Genomic DNA, 15,164 nt, shown 5'->3' on the forward strand with positions numbered 1-15,164 from the left:
TGAGGGTGCATGCCACCAGAGCACATTGAATAGATAAAGTTTGGGACAACTATTTACTTTAACAGAAGGATTCCTTGTGTGAGGTTCTGCATTTGGTTCGCCTACAAAGCAGGGCAGCATCTACAGAAATGATTGTTTGACATGCAGCACGGCAGAAACATCGACCCAGAGAGAAAAGCCGCTTGGCTTGAGGCCTTCTGCCATGGCAGTTCCAACAAAGTGACAATAACTTGAAAGTTTTGCTCCCCAGCTGTCCTCCACGGAGCATCGTGCAATCGAGTGTGCTTGAATTCAACCCGAGGCTTGCCACACAATTCTACTCATATCTATTTTGATTCTGGCAGTTGCTAACCTTTTCTTCTAGGAAAAGGTGGGGGCAGGGATTCCTGTTGGTGAGACTCTACTGTGCTGAGCTGTGAAGAGCACTGGCCGGGCAGGGGCAGGTATGAGCGGCGCCTGGGTAACTTTCAGCAGCACTCCCAGGCCCTGATAGTTGGCAGAGGCCTGGCACCAGCTCTGCCGCTCTACTGTGAGGATGACCTGCCCTTTCCCTTGGATATTCGAGCTCTGGGGTTCTGTAGGGCCAGAGCTGACAGTGATGTCATCGTCTTGTGATGCTGTTGGGTGACCTTGTTCATAAAGCTGGTCGTGCTCATCTCTCTCATGCCTGAGAGCTGAGCTGAGCAAGCCATTGTTATGAACCAAGGAGAGAAGAATGGGGGACCCTGTAAAAGAGAACCCCACCCACCCACTCATCCAATCCCCATACCCTAAGCACAACTACCTTTGATCTGACCTAGTTTCTAGCAATTCTCAGCCTGGCAAAGCCATAAAGGAACAAGAACAGAAGATATTGATGAGGGCTGGAGTGCAGCTCAATGGCAGGGCTCTTGGCTAGCTCCTATCTTGCGGAGACAGAAACAGGATGGGAGTGACGGAGTCTAGTTCAGCTAGTTGTAAAAGCAAGGCTTCTCCACACCTCATCTGTGTCCCTACCTTGTAACACACAAATGATGGCTCTCAAGCGCCTTTCAACCTCTCCAAACTTGTTGAATCAATAACAGAATACTCTTGGGCTGAGAGGACACTGCCCAAATGAGGACACTAAGGCTGAGGGCAGGACCAAGGATCTGCTAAGTGGGGTGGCAAAGTCTGGCCCCGAACCCTCACAAAACCTCAGTTCAACCACCTAGCTACATCCAGGACCAGTGTGTTGGTGAGCGCTGTCTTGCCTAGCCTGCGTGTGTTCTTGTGGATGGCTCCAGCTCGGCACTGTAGGAGCCACTGTTAGTATCTTTTGCCTGAAAACTGTCTCCTGGGGCCTGTGGTGCATGTGATGTTGTCTGTCCTGTGCTTCTGGAAGTGCGGTTGGAGTTTCACATACTGTTTGGATTTAAGGAAATAAAAAGGCAGAGTTTGCAGTCTAATATGTTGACAGTGAGCCAAGACCCATTGAAGCTGAATGGGTAAGAGTGTAGCACCCCCTGGTGTTGAAACATGCTCTGCGCATTTGGCTGATCCTGAGGAACTTAGAGCTGGACAGGAGCTGAACTTAGGCAGAAGTGGTATGCTGTGGAACAGGAAGACAGACAGCTGAGGTGATGGCTGTGTGTTTCAAAATCTACAAGAAGAGATTTTAACTTTGCACCACAAGCAAACTATGTAAGTGTAATTATTTTAAGTACATGCATGTTTGTGAAGATAAACATTTATACTGATTTAGATCCCACCCAATGCAAACACATTTTGGGCCCACATAGAACCCATTTATTTCTATATGTGTATTTTATGCTCTTGTCTTTTGAGACCTCTTGATTCACAGCCCCTGACTGGCCTGGAACTTGTGAGCCTCCTGCATTGGTCCACTGGGTGCTGAGATTACAGGTGTGCACCACAACGCCACACTCCAATGTTCAATCTTTATGTGCCCGATTTAAAAAAAAAAACATTTTATTGGGGGTTAAAAAAAAAAGACATGTAAGTATAGGTGAAATCTCTTAGGAGCATTCTCTGTGTTTCTCCTCATTTGAGCAAGTGAACCCCAGGAAGGGGGAAGAGACTCAGCTAAAACTTGCTGGTGACAGAGCAAGGCCAGAAAGGCTTGCCACCGACCTCTGCTCTCTCCATCGTTCATTTAATCCATAGTGGGCACGGATGGAAGACCAGGTCTCCACTAGTCTGAATGGCAGCTGCTCACTCAGAATCCTTCCCCCAAAGGGGAACAGGAGGTGCTGGCATGTAACCTGAAGGGATCACAGCCCCCAGACCTATGACAATCGACTTCAGGGGCTGCTCAGCTGTGCGAACAGCTCTGCTGGAGCTGAGCCACATGGTGCCTTATTCCATCTCAGAACTCGATTAGTTGGTGCTGTGACCTAGCCAGGTCTCTTTGACTCCCCCGGTCTCTGTATCCCTGTGAGGTGAGAGTACTGAGTGACTCCCGGCTTTCTCACTTCGTCTCCGAGTGCTCAACCTTACTCAAGAGTTCTCTTGCCCATTGGTCTCCTTGCTGACCTTCAGCCAGGAAAAGAAAATCCCATTCTCACTGCTCTGCCAAATTCCCACAGAGCCTACACCCCCCCCCCCACCCCGCCCAAGACAGACTACCTGAGAATGCTGTTTTCTCCTGCCTCATTTCCCCACTTCCTTCATAGCACTTATCTTAGGCCCTTAGCTGGTCCTGTCGGTCCTCTGACAGATTCTGACATGTGGTAGACATTTTTTTTCCTTTCTGGTGTGGAGTATGTGTTCGTGTATGAGCATGTGTGTTCGTGTGTATGTGCATGCATGTATGCTTAGGGAGGCCAGCGATTGATGTTTTATCATTCTCCACCTTATTTTTTGAGACAGGGTCTCTCACTGAACCTAGGGCTTACTGATTCAGCAAGACTAGCTGGCCAGCAAGCTCTGGGATCTTTCCAGGGCTGCATTTTTAGGCATGTGCCACCACCCCTGCCTTTTCCCATGGGTGCTGGTATCTGACCTTAGGACCTCACATGCACTTGGGAAGCCCTGAGCCTGAATAAATCCAATGAGTTCAAAGTCAGATTCTCCTGAAAACTACTCAGGGAGACAAGCGTGGAGAACTAGACTAAGACGGATAAAGACGTGACCTCAGCCCACTGCGCCTCAGTGCTGCTTCCAACCCGGGAATGGTGCCTGACCTGGAAATTTCCAAGGTTGTCTTGGGCTGCTCATGTAGCTGCTTGTTTTACAACTGACCCTAGGGTGCTCCATCTGCACAGCTGGCACGTGGCACAGCCATGCATTGAAGCTCAGTTATATGACTCCATGACACCGCAAGATCCTCTATGGGGACTTTCCAAACCCACAAAGGACAGCTGGGGGCTCCTGTCCACACCTCGCCCTGGATCTCCACAGCAGGGTAAGTGGGTGGGAAGAACACCAAGAAAAGAATACCCTCAGGGGTAATCAATATCAGAAACCACAGTGGGGCTTGCTGTGTTCACACCCATGAAACTTCAGCATCAGCCAAGAAAATAAGAATCGACATGCTTGGTGAGTGGAGCAACAGGCCTACAGGAGCTGAACACACTGGGCCTTGTAGTCCTCATTCTTGGTGTTTTCCCTGTAAACCAGTGCCTGGCAAGGTGCCTGCAGCTGGCGCCTCCTGGTAGTCCCAGGCCCATGGGAGCAGATGGCCGAGGGGTGAAAGGGAGGTGTAAGCCTTGCTGAGCTGAGGAGACTCCAGTATTGGGGGATGGTGTCTTGTCTCTCCAAAGTTCCATTGGTCCTTTCTGTCTGCAATGCCAGTCACAAAGCACTGCTGGCCTGGTGTCATTTAATCTTCACCCATTCGGCATTGCTGAAAGACAAGTTGTTGGCCAGGCCTCAAGCCTGGGGTTGTGAATACAAGTAGTCACTTGTCTGGTGGGGCTGTGTTCAACTCTTAAGTATCCTATCCTTCCCAGAAGCAGAGGAAGCCAGGACCTACCCCCAGCTTAGCAACCCCACCCAGGCTACAGCAGGACTCTACAGGCACTCCACCCAACCCTCACTGCAGGGTCCTGCTGCTGCTGTGGGGCCCAGTCCATACCTAACAAGCCTAAGCTCTGCCCACCTTGATTGCCCAAGAGGCTCCAGAGCCTCCAATGAGGTTCCACAGCAATAGCTTAACACCACGGTGCCTGAGGTGTGTTCAAGAAACCTGTCACTTCTAATAATAAAGTCCCTGATTACTTTTCAGTAACTTACAGCTAAGTGTTAGCTGCGAAATGGGCCTTCCTTGCCTCTAGCAAAGTCTCTACGTTTTGGTTTCTAGTGACAGTCCTGGATTTTCCGTCTTTGTGAGAAGCAACCACCGTTCCTAACATAAAATGACCAGCCCAGGAATGGAGGTGTGGCATCTGCTGAGCCCACATGTTTGACAGAAAGCAACTTCCAGGAGGGTTTACTTTGACTGACACTTTAGGAAGGCATTGTGATGGCTGGGAGTGGCGCATCTGTGATAGCAGGAACATGAAGCTGCTGCTTCACATCCGGGTAGTTCAGGAAGCAAACCTTAACACCATCTCTTGATCAATTACCCAGTAAAAGGTTCTACAGCCTCCCCAAACAGCAGCCCAGCAGGGGATCAAGTATTCGAATACCTGAGCCTGTGGAGGACCATGACAGATTGTTACAGAAGCAAGCATGGGTTATCCAGCTGAGTGCTAAGTCTAAGGCATAGTTGTTCTGAGCCCTTTGCCATACAGTAGACCAGCAGAGGTAACCCTGGTGTGGGGAATCCCGAGTGGCAGGTCTCTGCTTGAGGACTGAGTCCCAGACCTGAAGGGATTGCCAACCTCATACTACCTCCTGCTCCTCAACTTGATAACACAGGCAGTTACTCTATAATTTGCTTTTTTTGCCATTCACAGATGAGCTGATGCTGGGTGTAGTCAAACTTCAGCATTCCTAGGTTTCAGAAACGTGTGTAAAATAAGTTTTCACAAAGTTCTAGTGCAGTCTATCAGGAAGCTGGCCAAGCAGAGACCTGAAGAAGTATCACACACAACAGCACATGCCTGAGGTAGAACAAGAGGCCGGGAGGGCAGACACGCCACAGCTGCAGTGGATACTGGACACTGGTTTACTACCTACAGCTGGGGCCTCTGCCATACGTCCACACAAGCTCAGCTGATGTCGAACGAGGTCACCCTCAGCACACACCAGCACTAGGGTGACCTAAGTGCTCCAGTTTGCTCCTTTTAAGACTGCAGGGCTTGACAGGACTATGATAGAGTGGCTTTGCCTGAGGCACGTTGTTCAGGCCATTTAGTGCCGGCCATTGCTGTTAGCATTTGGTTAAGCTGTCTACCACTCAGGAAGGTGGATCCCAAGGAACGATACCACGTCCTGTGTTTCCAGAGAACAGGAAATCACGCAGCACAGCTAAAACCCAAGGACAGTGTGGGGTTGTCAGGAGGGTTCTGCCCTGACTAGTCACTGAAGATCAAACTCCCATCGGCTCAGCCACACGTTTTTCTCTTCTCTAACTTGTAGGGACAGGTACGATAACGGAAACAAAGCCTCTTCAACATGACTTTGGCTCAAAGCACATGAGCAAATTGCATCTGACAGCAGATTAGCAAACTCATTGAGCAGATTTACAGACATGGTCTCCACAGTGCAGACTGTCTATACTTTTCTTTCTGTGGTGCTGGGGACTAAGGCCCTGATGCACACAGGACAAAGAGCCAACCCATGAGAGCCACAGCCCTAGCTCAATCGTCTACATTTTGCAGTGGGGCCACTACTCAGAGCAGAAGGTGTTGACTCTAAGTGTTTTCATGATTTCATGTGAAGTGCTGGCTGGCTGAAGCCAGAATGGAAGTAATTTTGCTTTCAGTCTCATCCTGCTCAGACTCGTCAGGTCCTTGTCACTGGCAGCCTGTGATCCATGAGTGGAAGATAATTTCTTCAGTCACAGAAGTTATGAGTTATGTATTGTGTCCTCCTGGCAGGTTTGAGGTCACTCGCCCCCTCCCCTCTGGCCTGGTTCTCAATGGGGTTGAGCTCTTGAGCCCCTGAGACAGTAAAGGCTATTGGCAATGGCCTCCTTGTCCCGGATCTGCTGGTACAGCTCTTCCTCAGATGAAGGTAGGGGCCAGAATGGCCAAACTTTCCTTCCTCATATTAAACTTGGTGCCTAGACATGGGAGAGAACGCTGCACATACCAAGAAAAAGTTCGAGAATCCACAAGACACTTTAAAACAATAAATAAAAAGGGACATCAAATTTAATTTAAAGAAAAACAACCTGAAAGTAACTGCAAGAACAATGGGCAAACAACTCCTGAAAAGAGTGAGGAGGCTGGAGACACTGACAGGAGGGCTGGAGAAAAGGAACATGGGATTTAGCTGAGAGGCTATAAGTTACTCGGAAATGAACTTTCTTGAGGGTGGAGAGATCCTGGGGTCATTTCTGTTATCAGAATGCATGTGAGCTTCTCTCTGTGAGTGTTCTGTACATCTCAAGAGGCAAAGTCTCCATTTCCTACACAGGATCCTCTTCTGTCTCAGCCAACTCTCAATGGAGGGGCAACTAGAACAACACCATCTCCCCGGACGAAGAGCATGGGGATGTTCCGTTTTGTTGACTACAAGAGACAAGAGAGAAAAACAAACAATAAGGTCAAACAGTCTGAGCACTCCTGTTCCCTGGATGACTGCAGCAGAGAACATTGCTATATACTCAGACTCACTCTCCTCTTTCCACATACTGCTAGAATCTTCCAGGGTTCCTTAGCAACTAGAGCTGGACACAAAGTAGAGCATTTTTCTGTTGGTTTTTTTTTTTTTGAGATGGGGGGGTCCTCACTCCATGTTAGACTGAAACTTCTAATCCTCACACTCCAACTTCGAGTGCTGAGATTATTGCTTTTTTTTTTTTTATATTTTTTGTTGTGAGCCTAGCCTTTAACTGCTGAGCCATCTCTTCAGCCCTATTACTTTTTTAAAGATTTATTTTTACTTTATGTGTGTGTAAGTGCCCTCTTATGGCTCCTATATGTACATGACACACATGAATTCACACAGATACGTAAAAATTAGAAAATAGGGGCTGGAGAGATGGCTCAGTGGTTAAGAGCACTGGCTGCTCTTCCAGAGGTCCTGAGTTCAATTCCCAACAACCATCCGTAATTAGCTTCTGGCCTGCAGTATACATCAGGTAGAATACTGTGTACATAATGAATAAATAAGTAAATAAGTAAATAAATAAATAAACAAACAAATCTTTAAAAAAATTAGGAAATAGATAAATAAATAAAACCAAGTCAGACATTGTGGCTCATGACTGTAATACCAGGATGGAGAAGGGTGAGGCAGGCAGGTAACCAACGGTTCAAGTTCAAGTCCAACTTAGCTACATGGTCCATTTCTAAGACAGCCTGTGTTGTGGAGAGAGACTGTGAAGAAGCAAGTACTCCTGGCCTCTGAGCCATCTCTCCAGTCCAGGTGCTGGGACTGCAGGAGTATGCCACTATATCCGGTTCTGGGTTGATTTGGGGAAAGTCGGTGCTGGGGATTGAACTCTTGTACATATTTTGCTGCTGTTGTTTTTCAAGACAGGGTCTCTCTGTACAGCTCTGGCTGTCCTGGAACATACTCTTAAGACCAGGCTGGCCTGAAACTCACAGAGATCCACCTGCCTCTGCTTCTTGGGTGCTGGGATTAAAGGCGTACACCACCACCGCCAGCTACTCTTGAACATTCTAAGTTAATGCTTTACTATTGAGTTACATCCTCAGCTACAACTAGATTATAGCATGGGTTTCAAGGGTGACTTCCTCTGAATGCTAATGGGTAGTCATTGTTTTACCAATGGATGAACCCTGAACACCGAGATCTCAAGAACAAGAAGGCAGAAGTCTATGTCCCCAACTTAGCACCTGAAAGAAAGCCGCTGTGTTGACCTGTAGCAGGGACTCAGACTCCAGTGTGCCCAGCCATCACACCTGCTTCTATGCACTCCTGTGAGCACAAACAGGGAATGCCATCGTCAAGGCGTCAGCTTAGTGATCATGCTTTGGGCAGTCAGCAAACATGGCATAACCTGGAGTCATCATTATGCCTGGCAAAATATTAGGCAGAACTTGGGAGGAGCCAAAAGACCTCCCAAACCTACAGACTCTGGGGACAAAGGCTAGAAAAAGCCGAGTGTTAGTAAGTGCCACGGTGTAACAGATGCATTCAGCAGGAAAGTACAAGGATGAGACCAGACAAGACCTGGCTAGTTATCAGGTAGACAAAAATAAACTACGTAAGTACAAAAAAAAAAAAAAAAAAAAAGAAAGAAAAAATACGGACAAGGCCTGGTAAAACTTTTCAGTTAAAAATACCTTGTCCTCAGGCAAAGACCATGCAGTCTGCTGAAGCCCAGGTGAAGGTTAATCAGGGTGGTCTGATAGAGATGCTGTCTCCTCAATTTCCAGCAGGTCTGTAATTACATGAGAACTGGTGCTTCAGGATGAGGAGCAAGAAGGTTCTGCTACAAAGAGTACAGCATCACCACAAGAAGCCAGGCAGTGTGCCACACTGTGGGCTGTTTGGTGAGAGAAGGTGGTAAACATGATGGACAGCAGGGAAAGTGGGCTAGGGGTAAATAACAGAACTTTACCAATCAACAAAAGCAATACTCTGTGGTGGAGCGAGAACAGGACTCTTTTTTGCCTTCCTATTGGCAAGCTGGTATCAATCCAGTCACTTAGGAGTTAATGATGCATGCTGTGGGAAAAACCTCAGGGAATCCCAGCAGTCAGTGGTCCTTCCTGTTTTGGGAATGCTATTGTTATTCATTAGTTATGTCAACTGAGAGAGGGCAAAACAAACAATGGTCCAAGGGGAGGCTGTTATTTGGTTTCCCATTTCAAAGGTAATGAGAACACACAAAACAGCAAGGCACTGTTCTCCACACTGCTGCATGAAATGGACTGTAGACAGTCTGTCCTGCCTGTGTCTGTAGTAGACACACACACAACACATTATAACAACTATTGTAGGGGATGAAGAGATGGCTCAGTAGTTTAGAGAGTTGACTGCTCTTCCAGAGAAAACCCAGGTTCAATGCCCAGCACTCACACGGTGGCTCACAACTGTACAAACAGTTCCAAGGATCTGATGCCCTCTTCTAGCCTCCTCAGAGACCAGGCATGCATGTACTACACAAACATATACGCAGATATCCATACACATATACAAAAAAATTTTTTTTTTCCCGAGACAGGGTTTCTCTTTGTAGCCCTGGCTGTCCTAGAACTTGTTCTGCAGACCAGGCTGGCCTCAAATTTGCAGAGATCTGCCTGCCTTTCCCTGATTGCTCGGATTAAAGGTGTGCCAGTACCACTACCACAATCCAGCATCATAAAACAAATTTTAAAAAAGAAAGAAAAAAACAATTTTATTCGTGGGCTGGGGAGTGGTGCCATAAGCTTTTAATCCCAGTACTCTGAGCAAGGCTCAGACCAACTCAGTTGACTGGAAAGGACACTCTCCAACCCACTGAGCTGCCTGTAAGCTGTACAGCTTGCTCCAAGTTCGCAGCTTGTGAGCTGTCATGATGTAGGAAAGGGCTTTGGCAATAAAGCTGTCTTTAAGATCAGTGTTAAAAAAAGGTTGTGTGACTCTAAAACCCTTGCTTTAATTACTACACTCTATCAACAGTCCCTAAATAGGTGCCAAAACATAATAGTGTTCTCACAAATACGTGTTAAGTTGCTGCACGATGAGATCTGACACTGTCAAGAGAAGACCTGCAGGACTTACTTTATATATCTCCTCATACGTCTCTTCATCAATCTCTATCGTTGTCACAGTTTCTTCCACATCTCCCAGGATCATATTTAAATGTTGATCATAAGCCTGAAGTGGGAGGGTGAGATTTGAGAAACAAGGAACAGGACTCAAAAGATGCAAGCGAATTATAAGCAACAGGTTTAATACTTATACCCAAAACTTCTTATGCAATAAGTCTCTCTGTGTTAGTTTATCATGTCATCACAAGCCATTCCCAGAGACAATACTGCTTATGATCAAAAATGAATCCACTCAAAATAACTTGAAATTACTTCTTAAGTACTTACTTTACTTGTTAACCAAGGAAGTACTACCATTCACAAGTTTATTATGAAAAATAGCAAATTCTTTGTTTGCCAGACTTCCTTCAAGGATAGTAAGCAACATAAACTTTATCAACATGTGAGGGCACTGTGGTTCTCAAGCAAGGACAATGTCAGTTGACCCACACAAAAATGATACAGGTAGAGCAAAAATTGGTCCACTTTTGAGGACACGCTTGAGTGTGGTATACGTGCGTATATGCATATTCACATATGTCCATATGTGTGGACAGAGGCTGCCACTCAACGTCTTCCTCAGTTGCTCTCCACCTTATGTACTCAGGTCTTTCACTTGAACACAGAGCTCGCTGACGACCTAGCTAGCCATCTTGCTCAGGGATCCTATCTTTGCCTCCAGAGGCTGGGGTTACAGGTAAGCCACCATACCCACCTGATGTTTCCACAGGTACTGAGGATCTGAATTCCAGGCCTTACACTTTACACAGCAACCATCTCTCCCACCTCTACTTTGCCCATTGATAACCTGTCCAGATCTTAATGTGCTTTGGGCTCAGTTGGCTCATTCAGGAAGAACTGGGAGCACAGTATTCATTGCAACCTCCCAAGTTCATTCCTTTTACTAAATGGCAGACCTCCTGGGGCCTGTTCAGAACCCACTTACATGTTTTTCTAACAAAGTGCTAAGTGGTTTGCCTGCCCTAACAGCCATGTTGGGAAGGAACTTCTTGACAGCTACACAAATGAGCAAGATGTTCAGCTGACAGCAGGAAGCAAACAGAAAGGTGGGCCATTTGGTACAGAAGTAAGAGCTCAAGATGCCTCTAAGTTAAAGGTGACTGGTCTGGCTTGGGGTGTCATTCCATGTGCTAAAGACCTATGTAATTTAGCTCCATCCCACTTTTCTCATCAAATGGACACCGCTGTTTCCAAAGGAAGCTTGTAGTTTAGACCCGATTTCCTTCCCAGCCCGAGGTTCTTGGTCCTCAGGTTTCAGGGAAGGAACTATCACAGTTTCTGAGAGTGAGGGTGAAGGGCAACTGCCTAGTGGCTCTGTCACTGGCAGCACAGGGCTGTTTCTAAGCCTGATCTAAGGAGGCTTGGTTCAATTCTGTGTTGTAAACCAACAGCCCTAAGAAAAGTAACAAATTGAGACAAAACTGTAAATTCACAATGATGTCACTTAACAGGACCAATTCCACGCAAATCATAAGGGTGCACAAACAATAATATACAAAAGTGCCTAATGAAGTTTTATAGCTGGGGAATAAAAGAAAAATGTGACTGCGGCCTTACATAGAATCCTGTGCAGTCAGCAGCTGTGTAATTATTCCACAAAGAAAAAAAAATCATGTGGAAAAGGCGTTAAAAATATGTATATAAAGCCTTTCCTGCCTTTCCAGACAGGTTTTGACTATGTAGTCTATACTGACCTCAAACAAATGATCCTCTTGTCTCAGTAATCTAAGTACTAGAATGATGGGCACATGCCACATACCTTACTAGACCCCCCTTCAAACACAAACAGTATACACACATGCAGAAAAGATCTGGAAGACTATGTAATCAACTTTGGATAGTGGTCATTCATAGCGAATAGGATTTCACTTTTAATTCTACAGATTTCTATGCTGTTTAACACTTTTTGTAGTGCTAGGGGCTTTGTCCATGCTAGGCAAGCACTCTTACCAGTGAACTGTATCTCTAGCCTGTTATATAGATTTTTTTCATAACAAAATGGTTTTAGATGTCCATAACTAAAACAAAACAAAACAAAACACCCTGCCCAATAACCTTTAAGAACAGAGAACAAAGCCAAGAATGGTAGCCAAGAATGTCTTTAATCCTAGCTCTAAGGAAATGGACACAGGAGGATCTTGAGTTTAAAGCTAGTTGGGCTGTATGGCAAGACCTTGTCTAAAACAAAAGGGACAATAAGTTTATTCATAAGTAAGAAGAAAAACATGAAGGAGATAAGTGTTCTATAGGGTTGGAGAGATGCTCAGGTTAAGAGCATTGGCTATTCTTGCAAAAGATCTGAGTTTGGCTCACATATCATCCATACCATATCTGTAACTCCAGTTCTAGGGGATCTGATGCCCAGTTCTGGTCTCTATAAGCACGGGTACACATGCAAACACGCATGCATGCACGCATTCCCTCATAACATTCTGGTTAAGGAAAACATATTTTAAAAATGAATACGGGATATTCATATTGTCAAGATTTTCCAACTCCCAAAAGAAACTGCAGAATTCAAAACAGTATGCATGTGCTGCAGTTCTTAAATCTGTAAGGGGGTAGGAAGGGATGACAGGGAAACATCTGATTTTGAGACAATTTAACAGACTTACATGTAATCTGCCTCGAAGCTCTCGGTCATTTCTCATCTTCACATAAATTCGCTCATCCAAACTGAGCCTGATGAGATCCAGGGGCTCCTCTACGGTATTGGTGGTTTGTTGCTGATGGAAGAAGAGGGCTTAGTAATGGACGGCCAGAGACAGTGTGGTGTTTCAATCACTGAGTGCAGTGTAACCAAAGGCAAGTCACTTAGCCTGGCTACGCCTTAGTCTAATTTGCTAATGCAAAAAACAGTGCCTCCAATACTACTATGAGGTTTACATGACATATGGAAGCTTAGAATGGTGCCTCAAGGCTATGTAAAAAAGGGCCAAAGTACTGTGTGGGAAGGAGTTAAACAGCACAATGATCATGACTGAACTTCCTCAAAATCCAAAGTATTAGAGTCCCACTTAAGGACCTTAGTTTTATGTTTTATTAATGTAATCACTGAAAGACACACCTGCAATACCTATTCAGATTCACACACTAATAAAAAGATCTGACCGAGTTTTAAGGCAATACAGAGCAGGTTGAGTTTAGGGCACCAATAGGGTGACAAGATGAACCTACCTAGAAAGTAGCATAATATAGAGGCTGAAAGAATTGACTTGGAGTCAGGCAGCCTGTGTTCAACTCCAGGCTCTGATCTGGCTCTTCTGAACAGGGATTAAAAATCACGTCATATCTTATTTCAGACTCCTCATTTGCAAACTGGGGAGGCCACATCTTTCCCTCAAAGGACTTAAAGGTCTTATGTAAAAAGGAAATACTTATAAATGATGACCATCATTACTGTTTTTTTAAAGAGACATGATGCCCCATGACAGCCTTTGACGTGCAGCTAGTCTCCTGTCTCATCCTCCAAATGCTGGGATTACAGGTGTGAATCCCTTCTGGATTTGTGCGTGCGCGCATGGCATTAAAGCCTAAAGTTCTAGCCTTCCCCTGTGGGTTCCAGGGACTGAACTCAGTTTGTCAGTCTCATAAACTGCAAGTGTGTTTACCTGCTGTCTCACCAGTCCCACACGAAGCACCTGCAATTCTTATACTTAACATAATCGCTTGCTTGTTTCAAGATTTAAGAACGTTATTTTTCTTGGTCAGTCATTTGAAAGGAATAACAGTTCAGAACTACTCTCAAGAATGGCTGGGACAGGTTTCAAAGGTTAGAACCAGGATGACTTGGAGTCAGCTACATGGAAAAGATGCTTCCAGCCATTAAGAGTTACTAAAACTATTCAATAAGCTTCTCCAGTGAGTACCTGGGGTCAGTGGGAGTTGACTAAAGATGGTAGGCTGTGTAGCTAGCTATAAGAGTCTTGATGACAGGAAATAAGCAACCCCCACCTCCCCTACACACACCCGCTAGACCTTAAGTGGTACTTTCTTTCCTCCCCCCCTTCCCCTTAGTTCAGCAGGCTTTTTGTTAAGAATCAGACAACCAACCACTGGATTACAACGATACACAAGTCACAGCCCCCTCAGTGAAGCTCATTCTAGTATGGAGAAAGGCATATAAATACATAGTAAACCAGTGAAAGCACCCCCATGACAGCCGTCTGCAGTCTAGGCTGCCCACTGTCAACGGTTTTCACCCTGCAGCTTTAAATACTGCCCTTTCAAAGAAGCTTCCCCTGAACACTGGGTCTACTGCCTCGAATACCTGCTGAGTGCTCCCAGCACTGTTCTAAGCCTAAGGAAAAATAAACACAGAAAACCCCCTTTTTAAAGCTTCATTTTTATCTTTTATGTGAGATTTTTGCCTGTATGTATGTACGCCTCATGTACACAGTGCTCTGTAGCAGAGGCCCGAAGGGGGCACTGGATTCCCAGCAACTGGAGTTAAGATGCATTGGGGATGCTGGTAAGCCAGCATACGGGTGCTGGTACCCAACCAGGGTCTTCTACAACAGAAACAAATGCTCTTAACCCCTAAATCATCTCTCCAGCATCCCCTCCGTCATCCCTATTAAGGAACTTACATCCTAGTTGTGGAAGAATCACATTAAATAAAGAAATGTATCTTTAAAATAACATGCTGTGAAGAGAAACAGCATGGGTTGGGGGAGTGTGGGGTGTGTTCGTGTGTGGTAGCGCAAGTAATTTCTGTGGTCAGGGACCTCCGTAGACACCTAAGGAGTAGGTGAAGAGGCCTGTAGGCGCGTCTGTTGTCCTGTGTACCCTATCTTGGCTTGTTTTCTTCATACTACATCTCTACCAGGTTTCTCTACGTCGTAAACTAACTGCACCTTTTATCTGACCTCCCTCATAACACACTCCACTGCCTGTGCAATTACTAAGCTGGTGTCCACCACTACGTCACGCTTTCTGTTGGGCATCGAGAGCCGTCTGCATTTTACAGATACAAGCCGACGCCGAGCGTGATGGGCAGAAAGGCGGGTTGAAAAAGCTCTGGGCCTGCAAAGTTTAAGGAGCAGGCGCGGCTACGGAAGGCCGTGGTTACTCGGGGGGGAAAGCAACGGTCCACTTCTCGGTAAGCGTGGAAAAAGTGAACCGAGCCGGGAAGCGCAAGCGCTTCCTCCACGAGCACCTCAAGAAACTTACCTGATCTATGTCGTCCGCCATGTTTCAAACGCTGCGCCCTTTCCACCTCTCGCGAGATCAGGCGCTCAGAAACGCAAGGCTTCCACTTACTGGATGTAGACGTGTATTAATTTTGTCCCTTTGCGCCACCGTAGTTTACATGGTGTGTGTGTGTGGGGGGGAACCTTCGGAGGG

The 15,164-nt window shown here is 46.0% G+C and overlaps 1 protein-coding gene across 2 annotated transcripts; it reads right to left on the reverse strand.

Moving 5' to 3' along the window:
• Window positions 1-6,224: 6,224 nt before the first annotated feature.
• Window positions 6,225-15,148, reverse strand: Lsm3 (LSM3 homolog, U6 small nuclear RNA and mRNA degradation associated). 2 transcript variants are annotated; one of them, XM_048438374.3, is made up of 5 exons: window positions 14,991-15,148; window positions 12,434-12,544; window positions 9,769-9,864; window positions 8,346-8,443; window positions 6,225-6,602 (listed from the first exon to the last, which is right to left on the reverse strand). In XM_048438374.3, exons 1-5 carry the CDS (start codon window positions 15,009-15,011, stop codon window positions 6,548-6,550), a joined length of 381 nt encoding a protein of 126 aa, XP_048294331.1. In that variant the 5' UTR covers window positions 15,012-15,148; the 3' UTR covers window positions 6,225-6,547. The 2 variants fall into 2 exon arrangements, with proteins under 2 accessions (XP_048294331.1, XP_048294332.1); XM_048438375.3 differs by lacking the exon at window positions 8,346-8,443 and having other exon boundaries at window positions 14,991-15,146.
• Window positions 15,149-15,164: the final 16 nt, after the last annotated feature.

The sequence above is a fragment of the Myodes glareolus genome, chromosome 3, assembly GCF_982192425.1.
Source record: "Myodes glareolus chromosome 3, mMyoGla1.1, whole genome shotgun sequence".
NCBI lineage: Eukaryota > Metazoa > Chordata > Mammalia > Rodentia > Cricetidae > Myodes > Myodes glareolus.

Bases quoted from the DNA above. Each gene is read 5' to 3' on its own strand.
- Lsm3 (XM_048438374.3), bottom strand. From the start codon at position 15,011: ATGGCGGACGACATAGATCAG. The intron at 12,545-14,990 runs GTAAGTTTCTTG...TTCTTCCATCAG, and splicing joins TGGCGGACGACATAGATCAG to CAACAAACCACCAATACCGT. The intron at 9,865-12,433 runs GTAAGTCTGTTA...CTCCCACTTCAG, and splicing joins AGCTTCGAGGCAGATTACAT to GCTTATGATCAACATTTAAA.